This window comes from Mycetomoellerius zeteki, unplaced genomic scaffold (assembly GCF_001594055.1).
Source record: "Mycetomoellerius zeteki isolate Tzet28-1 unplaced genomic scaffold, Tzet1.0 scaffold565, whole genome shotgun sequence".
In the NCBI taxonomy this organism is placed as follows: Eukaryota; Metazoa; Arthropoda; class Insecta; order Hymenoptera; family Formicidae; genus Mycetomoellerius; species Mycetomoellerius zeteki.
Genome location: NW_017257572.1, coordinates 531729 through 548705, shown reverse-complemented (window position 1 = coordinate 548705; position 16977 = coordinate 531729). Strand labels below are relative to the sequence as shown.

General features: G+C 36.9%; 3 protein-coding genes across 3 annotated transcripts; 1 reads left to right on the top strand and 2 right to left on the bottom strand.

The window, feature by feature from the left end:
• On the top strand, nt 1-3539 carry SRPK (SR splicing factor protein kinase). The gene is given in 7 exon segments (XM_018456277.1): nt 1-141; nt 144-225; nt 934-1144; nt 1221-1536; nt 1705-2283; nt 2377-2674; nt 2756-3539. Coding segments are annotated over 7 exon segments (1899 nt in total). The 5' UTR covers nt 1-20; the 3' UTR covers nt 3048-3539.
• Nucleotides 3540-10360: 6821 nt separating this feature from the next.
• On the bottom strand, nt 10361-13440 carry Nhe1 (Na[+]/H[+] hydrogen exchanger 1; the record flags this gene model as incomplete). The annotated part of the gene is made up of 5 exons (XM_018456261.1): nt 10361-10404; nt 11109-11440; nt 11524-11895; nt 11976-12145; nt 12234-13440. Coding segments are annotated over 5 exons (2106 nt in total), but the record flags the coding sequence as incomplete, so codon positions are not given.
• An 803-nt stretch (nt 13441-14243) lies between these two features.
• Nucleotides 14244-16977, bottom strand: Dph2 (Diphthamide biosynthesis 2). The gene is made up of 5 exons (XM_018456274.1): nt 16693-16977; nt 15715-16048; nt 15148-15629; nt 14773-15061; nt 14244-14517 (listed from the first exon to the last, which is right to left on the bottom strand). The coding sequence occupies exons 1-5, from the start codon at nt 16822-16824 to the stop codon at nt 14363-14365; spliced, it is 1392 nt and encodes a 463-aa protein (XP_018311776.1). The 5' UTR covers nt 16825-16977; the 3' UTR covers nt 14244-14362.

The window sequence follows — 16977 nt, the reverse complement described above, 5'->3', positions numbered from 1 at the left end:
GAGTCCAGTTGGTCGGCGGGATGAGCGCCAAAACCGACGTCAACAGGCGGGTACTGGCGATTCAGGCAAAGAAGAAGCGGCACAAGCCCAGCAAGCGCAAGGGCAAAGCCAATTCCCAGAGCGAACAGGACGCGCAGAGCTCCCTACCACTACCACTACCACCACCTACGAGTATGCCTCGGACGGACCCCCGCAGCGCGCTTATAACAGCGACAACGGGACCAGGTAACCCCGACATGTCCGATTGGCGAACAGCCGGCGGCACGAAGACTCATCCGGACTCATTACGTTATATCGCTTTCCGGTGCACCAAGCGTCGCGACGACACGATGTTACACTGACACATATCCCACGTTACTGTCACGATACACGCGCGTGTCGACGGTGACAGTTAACCGTCGAAATCACCGGCCGAAATTAAATGTCGCGTTCTGTTTCGAGCTCGACTCTTTTCCATCATTCGGATCCCTGTGTTACGGAGATATCGATAAGTGGGTGATTATATAAACATCGGAATTGCCGGGAAACGAAATTGTGGATAACAATGATTAATGTAATATTTAATATAAGTTAATAATTTTGTAGGCAATAATCTCTAGTAATTATAAAGATAAAGGATTAAAAAATATAAATAATCATTCGTGTAACTTTTGTGCTAATCAGGATCTTGGCAACAGTCATGTCGAAAATATTGATTTATAATCTTTGATAACCATGTTTCTGAATTATTCGGTAATAATTGCGTTTGCTACGTATGGAAGCATCATCATAGAGATAGTCAACGTGAAACTTAGCTGATTACACTTAGCTGTTGAAATCAATCGTTTTCTCACTTGATTTTATTCGCTCTTGTGTCACGAGGAAGAATCGATTGTTACAAGTGACGCGTTAGTTATAATAACTTATCATTTATGATCGATGAATCTGTCGTAGATTGGTACCATGTCATAGTTCCAGCAATGAAACGATAGAGGACGATGATGCATTCAGTACCGAGGATGAAGAGCAGGAGGATAGCAGTGACTACTGTAAAGGCGGATACCATCCTGTGAAGATAGGAGATCTCTTTTTAAATCGCTATCACGTCACTCGTAAGCTCGGCTGGGGTCACTTCTCCACTGTATGGCTTTGCTGGGACTTGCAGGTACGCTTCCTGGATACAGTAATCAATTTTCTTTCACACCTACATAAACACGGGACGTTTTGACACTATGCTGCAGGATAAACGTTTTGTGGCGCTTAAAATAGTGAAATCTGCATCCCATTTCACTGAGACTGCATTGGATGAAATTAAATTATTAAAAGATGTGCGCGATACGGATCCCACCGATCCTAAGCGCAATAAGACCGTCCAATTGCTCAATGACTTCAAGATCAGCGGCATTAACGGCCTGCATGTTTGCATGGTATTTGAAGTGCTTGGACATAATCTTCTTAAATTGATTATCAAGTCAAACTACAGAGGAATTCCAAGAAATAACGTTAAACGCGTCATCAGACAAGTTCTCGAAGGTCTCGACTATCTTCATAATAAATGTAAGATGAATGTTTAAGTCATTGATAGCATTGAAATTTACATACATATTTAGTTAGCTTTACGCAATAATTTTAACAGTATCATAAATCCGAAATGAAAAGAAAATCGTTATAATTGTGATTTCGATAAGTCTACGGCTGTATAGCATATGTTGAATTATCTTTCAGGTAAAATTATTCATACAGACATTAAACCTGAGAATGTTCTTGTATGCGTCGATGAGACTTACATACGAAAATTAGCTTGTGAAGCGACAGAATTGCATTCTATGGGAGCGAAGTTACCGGTGTCTCTGATTTCTACCGCGCCGAAGGAGTTTCAAGAACCGATACCAAATTCCAAAATGTCCAAGAACAAGAAGAAGAAGTTAAAAAAGAAAGCCAAGCGCCAGAACGAACTCTTAAAGAAGCAGATGGAGCAAATCGAGGAGTTAGAGGAACAAATTAAACTTGCGAATAGCATGAGAGAAAACGGGGAAATTGAAACGAATAGTCTAGACCAAGATCTCAATACAGAGAGCGTAGAGGACAATACGGAGAGCAAAGGTTCTCCAGATATCTCAGAGCCATCCGCACCTTCCTTACACATGAATGGAGTAGATGGTTTAGCGGGCGGTGAAAAGATACAGAATCCATCGCCTGAACAATGTGAAAAGATGGACAACATCACTTTGTGCGATGTGGAAAAAAGTTGTGGCGAAGGTGTATTATCACCTGATCCTGATGATACTGACGAATGTAGCGAAGGTAAAAGTAATTGCTACTATCGAGCAATGACACAGCAGTCTTTTTATTTCTTAATGCAATTTTCTATATCATCCATTATCTTGCTTGTTATAGATCGTAGATCATTAAATCCACCGGAAAGTAAGCAATTGAAACGAGCATCCATGTCTCCTCTGGATCCTGCTATAATGGACTGTGAAATAGAAGTAAAGATAGCAGATCTCGGGAACGCATGCTGGGTTCATAAAAAATTCACGGACGATATTCAAACTCGTCAGTATAGGTCGCTCGAGGTTCTATTAGGTTCTGGATATGACACCTCTGCCGATATATGGTCTACCGCTTGCATGGCGTTTGAATTAGCGACTGGCGATTATCTTTTTGAACCGCACAATGGCAAAGACTACTGCAGGTAATGATTATAAGATTCAATTGCAATTATATAAAGCTTGTAAAAGTTGAAGTATTGAATCTATTTTTATTAACATTTCAGAGATGAAGATCATTTGGCCCATATTATTGAGTTGCTGGGAGAAATACCGAGACGTATCGCTCTCTCAGGGAAGAACTCGAGGATATACTTCAACAGGAAGGGTGAATTAAAGCATATTACCGGATTGAAACCATGGGGTCTATACGAAGTATTAACAGAGAAATACGAGTGGACGCCGAGCGAAGCACGCGAGTTCGCAGAGTTCCTAATACCGATGCTCGAGTTCAATCCGAGCATGCGAGCTACCGCAGCTGAGTGCCTGAAGCATCCGTGGCTGCAAATCAAAAAGTGATCGCGTTTTTTATTGTTTTATCTGTAATATCCCCACAACTTTCACCCCGGTCCTACCGCCCAGTCACAATCGTAAATCGAGAGTGTGATAGGAAGCCGAAAACACTTGTAAACGTCAGGTGTTATTTCCGTACTGAAAATCATAATTCAGCGACCCAATTTGCATATGAAGAGCAAAGTGCATCGTTTCAAGAGCGCGTACACATACACACACTAGAAAACTGTTTGATATAATATGAATTACAGAAATAAATTGTAACATACATTGTTATATTAATCATACGTACGCTACAAGCGTGTCTCCGCGTGGGTAATGTTACGAAACTGAAAATGTTTCGAAAAGATTGTTATATACCCTTTACAAATGGTGATTTGACAATATTGCGGAAGTCGCCTCAAGGAAAGTCGCCTCTCGAATGCAGCGAGCGAAGTGTCGCAAAATCCGGAAATTGTTAAAGAAGATCTTGCAACATTCCGCTGATTTCCACGTAAAAAAAAACGACCGCGCGCGTGCTTCCTAACGTAACACTCTCAACACATCGGCTGACCATTTGTAGTTGTACCCTTGTTAAATCGTATTTTTAATTAGTGATGAAAGAACTTAAATTAAAAAGAAATTTTTCATAGTACTTTATATATACATTATTTTACACATATTCGTGTCGCATTCTTCGTACTCGTTTAATTTATCTATGAATATATTTCAAGAGTCGTGGGATCTACTCGTAATGCGCTGTGAAAATATTGGCGGACTCGGTATCGTGTTTGGTTTAAAATTAGGACTCATTGCCTTGACTCAGTTATCCGTGTGTACTTTTATATATCGCACACACCGGTCGCTGTAAATTCTTGCCAATAAACTCGTGAAGTCGCAACAGGACAGAAATGGCTACTTAATTAATATTTTACGTCTACCTCAATATATATGAGCCGGTTAGAAATACTCACAACAGATGCACATAACGAGGGATCGCATTGAAATAAATGTAAATTGGATTAGAGGGGCTATATATTGTAGATAATTAAGAGTTGATCACTGGATTCTTGGAATATATAATTTATGCGGGCGCTAATTGAGATAAGACAATATTGCACATGTATTCTAGGATTTTATTTTTTATCTAGTTTGAAGTTTTGAATGTAAAATCTCAGGATATTTTCTTTTTCTGTCGCTGTTGTCAAGATAACTGAATTTTATTTGGCAGCATGCGATAAAACCATATTTGTAAATGTTATAAAAAATGTATGTATACTTTTGTAGAACATAAATGTACATATAAATGATATCAACAAGAATCTCTTAACGGCATATTTAATATGCGATTTACTTATGAAAATGTGTAATTATATGCATCTTGTCTTATTCCATTGCGCCCCGCAATACTGATATTATAATGAACATTTCTGTTTGTTATAAATTTGTTTACGTCGCTAATGCGAATGCCTGTATACATAATGTACAATTACGAAAAGAAAGAGTATCTATATTGCGAATAGGGTCTTTGCAAACAAGATGAGAGCAGTGGTAACAAGAGTGATGTTAGTTTCATGTAAACTCCTTTACTTTATGAACACTGACTTTACTTTATGACTGACTACAAAGCTCTCTGCCGATAATAATTGTCTTCTATTTTGTAAACAAACGCTAAAGCGAAGCAGTGCGTTCCACTAGATCGTTTATGTCGCGTATATACTTTCCTCTATGCACGAATTCAATTCATGCTTCCTGCAGAATATTCTGTTTCGCTTCGTCTGTCAATCTGAAGTTTCACAAAAGGACTCGATCGAACTATATGGAGATGCGTATGTGGAAGTATACATTTCGTCATGATGTACAAATGTCTTGTCCCTTACTGTTATATTTCTTCACGGGTAAAAGAGGAAAATACTCTAAAAATATACAGCATTTTATGATTTTTTTAAAAACAATATGTGTTTTTCATTTCTTTTCGTTTAATTAGTAATATGTTTATTTAATCACAATTAAACATTTCAACATGAAATAATGTACAAGACGCAGTTTTTAATTTATTAAAAATTGAGCATTTTTATGAAATATGTTTGCTGATTTTCATTTATATCTTCATTGCCTATATGCTATTTTATTTAGCAATGAATCAAGTTAATTGAAAAATTAGAAAAGAAAAAACTTACATTCACAGTTTTCTGAAATTTATAATATAAATAAGAAATGGATAATACGATACCCAAAAGAGAAAGTGCCTCTTCTACCCGCGCTATAATTAATATCAGATAGAGGAAGAATGCGTTTATATGCCATTTTATCTTGGCAATACAAAACCCGATGCATTTTAGTTCATAACACGTTATTTCATACTTCGCATTTCTCCTGCAGGAGCTTTTTCGTGAATCTCGTATAGTCTTCAATGATGGCAGTATGGTAATCTATACAGTATATAGCTAAATTTTAGCGGCTAATATTCGGTACTGTTCTTGTGAAATACGGCCAGTCAAATCCATTATTATAAAGGCAGTGATCACGATTCGATTTAATTTTTTCTGTAGTATTTCTTCGTTACTCATGATAGAGAAGACGCTTTTAATCAAATCAACATCGAGCTATTGCTCTGCCTCGCTTGACTCTTCAGCTTCTGATGCCGCTTGTAAAATTTTGGAACTCACGTATAATCTTCTGAAAAACAAGTATAAAGATTTATAAATTCCGAATCTTTCTGTGTAACCGAGGATCGAAACCGATGCAATCTCAGTGAATTTAAGTTTCCAATTATTAGAGAATTATACGTGAAGAATCCTCTATAAATAAGCAAAGTAATTAAATTTATACTTAATTGTCACGGATATCTTAATTAAAATGCTGAAAATAAGAGAAAAGAAATGTTTAATTATTTCAATATTATTTCTCAAAATAAAGTCGAAAATTATATCGAGGTATTATATCAAACAAGAATCGAGGTAATTTTTACATGTCTTTAGAATGATAAAATCGAATTCAATAAAATTTATATCCATATACACACACACACATATATATATATCGGTTTTTATCTTCGGTTAAGAAATGATGGAGAGATAGGTATCGCGATAGGTAGAAGCGTGCAACTAGGGAATGCGCTTCCGTCGATTTAATTATCAATAATCGATCGTTGACTAGACCTAATGATTTTATTAAACGACGAGTCAGCATAGGCACTGAAATCACGTCTCGATCATCATTAGATCAATCGAAGCTCAAGTACCGTGTTGCCAGCGACGTTTGCGACTTCACAAGTCGTCGCGTCTGATCGTTTGCACTGTCACCATAAATATATCTCATATTAATATATTATATGTATCATACATATATATATATATATTAATATCTCTATTATATATATATATATATACTCTATATATAAATACATAAACACATGAATATATTGAAACGATAACTTACATATAGGTGTGACTCGCTGCTTGGCGTTAGGATATAGTTAGAAGGAATTAATTAACAAATGATAATATAGAGCGAACTGTGTATAGCCCTTGATGTACGAGATATCCCCATTGACCTTCTTTTCCGACTCACGAGCGGAATAATTTTATTTGTGCGAAGTAGATAGCAAAGAAAGGGAGAGGAAATGAGAGGCAAGGAAGTAGTCGCGGAGCGCTCCATTTCTTTTCTTCCCCCCCCTCCCCCTTTGCGATAGAGAGTCTTTCGCGCATAATATGTATAAATGTAAGAGATTCGCGGATGTGGAATGATTATGGAGGGATCAGTCGGATGAAAGGGGAGGAAGTGGTGTTTAAATACAGGGACCCAATATATTGAAATTCACACACCAGGGACTCATGTTCCAATCGGTAGATTCTAAACGTTGTTCTCTCTCCGAGCGAAACAGATATGTTCAATCGGGTATATTAATCGCGCTCGAGAAAATCTCGAGGGTCGGTCTGATACGATACACCAATATTTAAATTATAACGTACTTTGGGATCGGAGCAACCGGTATCATATCGCGGCTTAGAAATAATAAATTCCCGCACGACAGATTACGGTTGTAATCTCACGCACGTGCGCTTCTCAGATAAACTTTCGACATTCCTTTTCTCGTGCAGGCCGAGCCGCGAAATATGATACCGACTGCCTCGTCGTTCTAAATATGATAATTGCGTATAATACGCAATAACTTGTACGACGTTAAACCTATAACGGAACTGCATTGTGCGAGTCGTCGGTCGTTCCTTAATTATAATCATTACTGAAATGTAAATCGTTGCGGGAATCCGCTTCTATTCAGTCTTCAAAGGACGACGAAGTGTGTCGATACCACGACATTAAAGTGCGAATGTGAGGAATGTGGCCTTGATCGAGGAGTGAAAATTACGTCGACGATAAGTTGCGTGCGCATTGTCGAAGGGATTTTATCGCGCGATCTCCTCTTTGTAATCTTAAGATATTGGAATTGTTGGGGAGAACGCGAGCAATGGGACATTTTTTTTGATAGGAGAATGCTTTGCTATTAAACACCAAGTTTTATTACATGTAAGTCGCAATGCGCGCGAGATACTGTAAATATTGCGGGTAAACCCGATGCGGGGTTTTGCACATTTTTAGAAGAGCGTTCGCATATTTAGGCGATCGGCCATTTGGCGATTAAACCGCGGAGGGGTTTGGCAGAGACCTTTCCGAACGAGTCACGACATTAAAATGTACAGCGATTATATACCAGAACCAGATAGAATCTGAGGAGGTATTGGATTAATGGATCGCGCGCGCGAGCGAGGACGATAAAGGGAGACGCGAAATTGTGTGGCGTACGATAATATTATTATTATCATCTCACTGATTGGTACATAGTCATACTGGTCTCGTAGCGTTATAGAGAGCCATTTAAACTCTGCATGCTTAGCCAATTTGTGATCGCCGGCAGGTCCACGAGGTCCCGCCGCGCGACGGACGTTTTAATAAGGGTGTAAAACTATCGATAGAGGCGCGTGTAGGCGTCCGCGATACGTGACGATCATCTTTAGAAGTTCATCGAGCCGACAAAAACGGGACAGGCAAGTTACAGCGAATTGAACGCGGACGATGCGTCGCGAGAAAAACGACTGGAGCAACGGGACAGAGAAAGCAGAAACGGCGATGTTGTTGTCGTGCTCCTCTTCTAGACAATATCCCAGATTAGCTCGATAAAAATATGTCCTTTGTACCGGCTGGGTGATCGAATCCTCTCGCGAGAGGACCGGAGAGAACGCTTGATTGGCTCATTAATCCGCCTGATCGCGTCACATATCTGTGAGATGCGGAGGAACGGAAGACGTCACTCGGGATACGCGTCGTCATTGGATTTTTCTGCAAATAATAAACGAATTAATTTCGAAATTTCGCAATGTTTAAGCGCGTTCCGTTTGGCATTTAGTTACAAGACTATACGTTTGTGATGAAGTGAGGGAAGATTCGTACTCGCTTTCGACTTGTTGGACTCGTGGAACCGTTCCTTTCCTAGTCGCATAATCTATCGCATTTTGCACAGCAAATTCCTATAAATTTTTCTTGATTATTTCCAACTGAAACTTTTCCTTCTACACTGATGAATATTCGAAGTTAAATTAATAAGAACGTTAAATTATCGTTCATCCGAGCGTATCATACAATCAAAGCGCACTCTTCCCTTCGGATATCTTTAGTAGATCATGACGCTTATGGAAAGGCTCAAGAGAAAGGAAAACAGAGAAAGAAATACCTAATATAATCATCGCAAATCTATTGTACACTAACGTCTCGTGCTCCAGTCATTCGATGTAACGACCGTGCGAAGCGTTAAGAACTCTAGAGCATAATAAAATAGCCATAACGAATCGAACGAATAAATGGATTTGATGTTTAGACGCTGCCTCCGTTATGTGCCCTGCCGTAAAGAATAAAAAAATAACAAACAACCATGTACCCTCCCCTACCCTCACCTGAGAGAGAACGATATATAACATGGAAAATAAATTCGCAACAAAATAAATTGATTCTCTTTTTTTCACTTGTTATCCGTCATTTAAGGTAGAAAAACAACAGCTTGAAGTCTTGCTTTATGTGAGTTTATTATTATATATGTATATCACAAATTATATCACCTTTATTGTCCCTCGATGTGACTACGATCGTACAAAGTGTAATGTACAATATGTTCACGTTTTTCTTAATGTATATATGCTTCTTTCGAATATTGGACGAAGAGAATGAGAATACTTAAACCAAATTCGTGTTCCGCAACTCTGTGAATATACCTTCCCGCTTGTATATCATTGGTTACAGAATGAACTTACAAATTTGCCTGCCAAATGTAATAATCGGTTATATTTCACTTGATTATTCTTAACAGTAGAACGTAGGATATATTCGCATATTTTCCGCCAGCTAGTTTCTAACTACGAAATTCAGCTGGGTTAACGCTCGGCCTGAAGGAAGAAGATAACGCATTCCTCCCACGAATGATATGATACGAAACACGTGCTGGTAACTATTCACATGATATACGTATTTCCTTTTTACAATAATATCGTCGCAGGTAATTTTAATAATTAGGGAACAGATCCTTTTAATTTTAATTTCTCACACTTTCTCTGTTCGTTCAAATTAAATACTTTCAATGCTACAATACTTTGGCGAGGTCAGATGTATAATTTTATATCATAAATACTGGCGTAAGGACCGGTTCCACCTTTTGGTAAATTTTACCTGTTAGGTAAATTTGGCAATTCGCGCATGTGATTGGGTAATCTTGCTACTTACCCAATAGGTAAAATTTACCAAAAGGTGGAACAACTGGGCTTAAATGTGTAGTATATAGATAACGTACTTTTTTTACAAGATTAAAATTTTATGAAAGAGATAATAATATTCTGTTGTAAATCAATTTATCGTTTCAATCAATTTACCGTTAATTTTATCAAGTTTTTTTTGAATAGCTTATCAGTGAAATAACTAATAAGCTTTATTAATATATAATTATATAATTGTATGATTGTGAGTAAATAATATTAAATAAATAAAATATATAAAATATTACTATCGCCATACATATTACATGACAGACTTCGTTGTTTCCTGATTATTATAATTTCACTTTCATATACAATATTTTAGAAAAATTACAAATATGCACAAGATTAACATAAATAGAAATCTGTTATTTGTACATATCTCTAATATTAACGAAAGTATCAGATCACATAGTCTCTAAATAGCCTAAACAATATTCATTAATTCAACAAGTATTATTCGATTAAAGAATTACACATGGAATAAGAGATAAATATATATATATATATATATATAAAATCCACAGGAGAATATATATTTGTAGGAATAAGTTGGACTTTAATCAGACCAATCCTCCTCAGCTCTGCAAATTAATAGTACTTTTGTTAATATTTTACGATTTTGCTGAAATCAATTTACTGCCCATCACCGTTGCCAAGCTGCTTTTGAATAAGGCAAGCATATTGGACAATACACTGTTGTTCACTGTATAAGCAATAATATAACAATGTTTATAATTATACAGATACGTGTAAATATTAGGCGAAAACAAATAAATTACAAAAATATGATATACAAGGGACAATTATTAACATCTTAAAAAAATTTCACTCATTGTAGCTGTATAGAATTGGCTGTGCAAACTGATAATGTTCCACTACTTTTCTCTTTCCATATAGTTGTTTACAAACTATAGAAATAATTATCGAATTATATGAAATAACTTTCCATACTCCATTCAAATGAAGTGCATTAATAAAACGTATGTAATAATATTAAGCAATAAGCGAATTTAAAGTCAAAGAGAAATTCTGTACTAACTTTAAATACAAAAAATCTTAAAAGCTCACTCTCAGTTTCATTAGAATAGAATAATTCAGCTTTGATGAAAACAAATTCTCATTCTTGTGAAAATATTTACTATATACTGTTATCATAGATTTAATAGTATTAATAAATATTTATATATACACCCATTTACAGGCAATATAATTTAAAAGCACACAGTTTAGCACACTTAAGGACACACCACACACACGCAAAATAAATTAAATACTTAATATAGACCCGTGTCTAGGACGTCCGTTCTTCTCTTTCCCGCGCGGTTGTTCCTTAGTTGTTCCAGTGATATTCAAATTCAATTGTGCGGTTGATGCCGTAGTCGCTTCGTCATCCGATTCAATTGGACTGATTCTGATTGCTTGGTACCATTGATTCGTCAAATCTGTCATCTGTGATTTACAGTCCTTCAACTCCTGCTGCGTGAATCGTCTCGTGAAGAACGGAATGAAAAATTTGAGATCCCATCTTGCAAAACCGCGAATTCGCGATTGCAAGAAGGATACTTCCATTTCCTCCTCCGTGAGTTCCGACAAGTGCTCGGAATCAATGGCTTGTCCCTAGATAGAAAAATAACATCATGTATTATCTACATAAAGATTTTGTATATTAATTATTTGTACCGTAAGACTTTTTAAATTACCCATTCTCTCGTTTTGCTCAATGTAACTTCCTTATCCTTTTTCTTCCGCCTGCTGTTACTTTTCTGCTTCTTTTCAGCCCTTAAGAATTTCAACAGAGGCATAGTGGATCCACCAAATATTAAAGTCGTGAACAATATGATGATAAGCGTCGTTGTTATAATAACGTGGCGTGTTTCATCGCTGAAATCTAAATGGAGCGATAATGCATAGGAAATAGCACCGCGCAGGCCGCTAAACCACATGATGAACATCATCTTCCTCGTGATTTGATGCTCGCGGAAACGATTAACGAGTAAGGCCAATGGAAAGATATTGGCAGCTCTGCCGATCAGGCACAAGATCACAGACCAAACGACTAATGCTGGCTCAAACTATTAAAAAAAAAGAAAATTTAATTAAAAGCATTTAAGGACTATTCGATATATTACATCATATTCTTATTATATGATACCCTATGTCTAAAGCTGAACAATGCTAATCCCAAGTATGCAAAAACGCAGGTCTCGGCAATGAATGCTAAAGTTCGCATTGTCTGCTGCATTGTAATTTGCGTTACAGTTGACAAATTGAAATGTGTGTAGTGCGACATGACTATTCCGTTGAATAGAATCGCCATAATTCCTGCAACAATGGATTAGTATACAGTAAATAAACAATAAAGCAATCATACAATAAAGGAATTCTCTTTATAATCATTACAAATATTTACCTGACAGTTGTATGCCTTCTGCTAAAACATATGGAGCATATGTAAACACCAACATTATGCCAAACTCCAAAGATGGATTCTTCCTGAGGTCTACATGCTTCAACAACAGTGCGCTTATTAAAGCGAATACCACGCCAATACCCGCAGATGCAAAGAACATGAGACAAAATCGATTCAGACCAAGTATGATAGCCTCGCTGGTCGTCGCTGCGTTGTTAGACTCTAGGACGGAGGTGGTCAATACGATAGAAATAGCGTCGTTCAGAATCGATTCTCCAAAGACTAACATGTTTAAGACTGGATCAACATCCAGAGCGTGAAAGATCGCAACTGTGGCGACTGGATCTACCGCTGATATTAGCGACCCGAAGGCGAAGCTCTCGACAAAGCTAAGCTTGTACGCCACTTTTGCTAGACCTAAAAGATATATCCCAGCGCCAATGACGAATGCGGAGATGGCTGTTCCGAAGATGGCAAATACCATGATACTGCCGATATTCTGGAAGAAGTTTCCCTTATGCAGATTATAGCCTGATTCAAAGATGATGGGTGGAAGTAGGACTAGGAAAAATGCGGTCGGTGAGAAGGCTTCCTCCTTCCTCCAGTTTGCAATATTTTGATGCGACATGAGGTTTATGATCATGCCAATTGCAGCACCTAGGAAAACGATCACCACCGACTCGGGAAGATACTGGAAATTGGTCTGCAGCATCAGATGTATTAACAATATGCCTAGCGCTAGGACGCATAGTACAAAGAATATGGACATGGAACTGTTGTGCTCCTCTTCAGCAGAGCCCTTGTCAGGCAGGACCGGCTCTGCTGGAGCGACGGTGGTCGTAGTGGCATTGGTTGAATTGACAGCATCTGGACTCTGTGACGACACAGAGATGTCTGTTGTGTTCCTGTCATTGGTGGGACTTGGCGATGTCGCACTATTTCTCTCGGTCGTCTGGTCGCTCGCAACACTGTCAGGCTGCGCCGTGCTTGCTGATGGTGATGGTGGCTGTTTCGTAGTGGTTGAACTAGCATTGTGACTGACAATGTAGCTTGTATTGTTTGCAGGTCGCGCTGTGCTAGATACTTCAGGTGATACGTTCACGTTTGTTGTGACATTCAGAATGACTGGAGCGTTCGTCACCGTGGACGTGGTCTTGTTCTCGGTGACGATCCCGCTTGTATTTAGGTTAGTTGTGTCCTCGCCATACGATTAAATGTCATTTCTCAACGGTGTACCATTATCTTGCAGGTAGCAGAAGACGGCTTTGCAGCTTTCTCTCTTTTTCTCTTTTATGTCAACGTTTTTAGAACTCGGTAAAGTTGCGAGAATTCTGACGTGTGACTAGTGAATTAGAATGTTCAAGATCACAGCTGACTCAGCCGTCAGTCTTTACAAATACAAAAAAATTCCCTAGATTATTTATAATGATGTTTATACAAAATTCCGTGTGTATTAGATAAAATAATTTTTGAAATTATTAATAATCTTTTGTTGACGGAATATATATATTATGCCTTTTTTTGTATTCTTACTTATGCCCTATTTGTATCCTGGAATATTCACTGAAGTAAGAGTAGCTACGTTTTTATCTCTAGCTTGATTTTTTAAATATCATTATATTTTATTGGTAAAATGTAAAATAAAAGGAATGATGTCAGAAACAAAGTTGTGGTTACAAAATTGAAATATTTGGAGTTTTTATTGCCCCACCCTACTTATTCTATTAATTACTAAACCATTGATTATATTCTCCAGATACTTGAATGGGTGAGTTTTAAAACATTTTTACGGTTCAAACGCGCGGACTGAAAATTCCAAAAGTTTTTGAAATCGCTGTTTTCTCGCATTTTTTCTGTGCATCAATTCTTACCCAATATCCTCTTCATTCTTTACCGATTTTTTGAAAATTTAAATTTTCATAGTTAGGACTTAAAATTCTAGAAATTCTTAGACTTGTCATTTTTTGATAGTTTAATTGATGTCATTTTATACCTGATTATACTTGATACTTCGCTAAATTTTGCAAATTTAAATTCCGCGAGACGAAAAATTTCAGGAAAAAAGAATGGATGCTCTACATGTAGAAGTATATTTATTCCACTTGTGCGTTATGATTATCAGTCATGCGTCATGATTTTAAATTTTCATTCGTATATTCCCACGCTAATCCAATGCGACCAGTTTCTGCTGGTTGTACAGGATCTTCACCTAATCTTTGTTCGACACCCTTCCAAGATCTTTCTTGTAAATATTGAGCTCCAGCCTTACCAATAGCAACAGTACCTAACAAAAGAATTGCTATATAATAATTGTTGCAGTCTACATAAAATCACTTTAAATTATTAAATTGCTTGCACAGAAAATACATATAAAAAAATTTAACGCTTAGAAAAATAATTCTTTAGTAAAAGTAATCATAAAATGTAAAAAAATATTTCTTATTAAAAATGCGATTTCAAGATTGCAGTTTTTACTATTATATTTTATTAATTTCTTAAAATTTCTTTTAATTTAATAAATTTAATAAATTTAATATACCTGATGAACGGACTGTCAAAGCATTCATTTGATCTGTACATGTGTTATCCTCGCAATTTCTAATATTACTAGTAATGAGAGAGACATCCGAATCCATTGATGGCTTAAAGTCAATGTAATGAGAACCACCAGGTAATATCTGCCGAAAGTCCATAAAATATTGTGGAGAAAACTCTCTCGCGCTGTTAAATGCTAATTCAACTTCGTATACCGTAAGTATAGGCTTAAAAAAGTCTCTCGAGTCGAATACTTCATTCTCTGGACAAGCTATCACGACAAAAGCATCAACCTGAAATAAAAGTCAAATTGATCTAATTGCATAGTTGATGAAATTAAATTCAATATGTTTCATTATATTACACATAGCTAACGTACCTCCGCGAAATTTGCAAGCTTGGCAGGATTTATCTTTCCTACACTAAGAAGATAAGACTTTTTATTTTTTTGTTTGAGTATTCTTTTTACTGTGTTTATAGCTGTTAAATATTCTTGAATACCCAATGTGGCCACTACAATTCCGACAACTTTGGCATCTCTCAACTTTTCTATTAAGAATCTTCTTCGTTTCAACCAAGGTGTATTCAACGCTTCAAACTCAATAATTTTACGATTTGCAAAACAATACCATCTCTTCACAGGTATACTCATCGCTAATAGCGCGAGAGTTTTTTCTTTCTCTCCCAAAAAGAACCCTTCATAATCCTGTATTTTATATCCATTTTCTAAAGTATAATTTCTACCTAAGACAACTGAGGCCGGGCTTGTTTTTATATCAGTATATTCCACGTTTGATGTACAATTTAATTTAGACAAAATTAAGTGTTTATATATAGGTTTCAATATATTATATATATATTCTGTAATCATACAATTTGCATTATGTTTCTACCTTCATCGCCATCGCCAGTTTTCTCTATTTCTAGCAATATTTTAAACATTTACCAATTTTATGTGCATATGCCACGTCATAGAAAAATATAATCTTCTTTGTGCAATCGGAAAAGATTCGCTTAAACTCATCAGCGAATTCCGTCGTGTCCAATTGGTTTCTCAGCAAAACGTGAAAAATCGGTAAACGAGCAGTGGGATTAAGGCAAGCGTGTCCGAAGTGTATTATGCCATCCGCGTCAATGTGTTGCGCCGTTATCTCGTCGACGCAACAGCTACCACATGTCGTGTCCCCTAAAATATACACTTTCTGCCCTATTTCCTTTTCTAAGCGTAGCGCAACTTCTACCGAGTTTGGTAATAAGTTGTCTGGAAACTGTAGACATACCTATAATACACGAGAGAGCATTACAGCCTTAAAGAGATATTAAGTTAATAACGGAATTATACATATAGTTATATAGAATTCTAATAAGTTATACATATAATTACATATTACAAAAATTATCTAGCCATGAGATAATATGCTACACAACTGTTCACATCAAGTACATATCTCTACTTATGTATTAGATAATTTAAGATCTGTTTTTTTTATAGCTGAAGTATAAATTTTTGAAACTTATAGATATATGTATGATAAGTATTTGGCTAAAGCGAGAAAAAATTCTAGCGCAGTCTAATGAAGAATAAAAAACAGACCCATAGACTTGCAAACGCTTGCAATTAACTTAACTTATAACCTAATCTTATCTACCATCAATAAATATCTTCAGCAATGTGATTAACATTATTATTATTATTATTGTTATGGCTTTTTCTCCATCCAACATTCTCGTAACAAATATATAATGACACCTCTCTAGAAAAGAGATTGTTTTTAACAATTTGACACATAACCTCAACTTTATCTTTAATTCGTGAAAAAAACGATGCTAAATCTTTTAGAAAGATCTCTGCAACTATCCTACACTATTATACATTATTAGTATCTACACGAGGCATTTTTAAAAACGTGTGTATCCTTTAAACCTGTTTTAAGGCATTCGTTCGAATCCAATGAGCACATTTCTCTACATCGTATGGATCGTCCTGACCGTCTGTCACCTCGATGACTTCCGCCTTGTCCTTCGCAGATTTTTCGGTCTTCATCAACGAGATCATGTCGTGGAGTCCGCGAGCACTCGGCGCGGAGATTTGTTTACGATTGCTGCATGCATACGTGTGTCACTGGAATTCGCATATGGCGGGTCTTCACGAGCCCCCACCCGCAAACCTGCGCAATTTGTGCGGTAGTCACCCCCCTCATTCCTCACG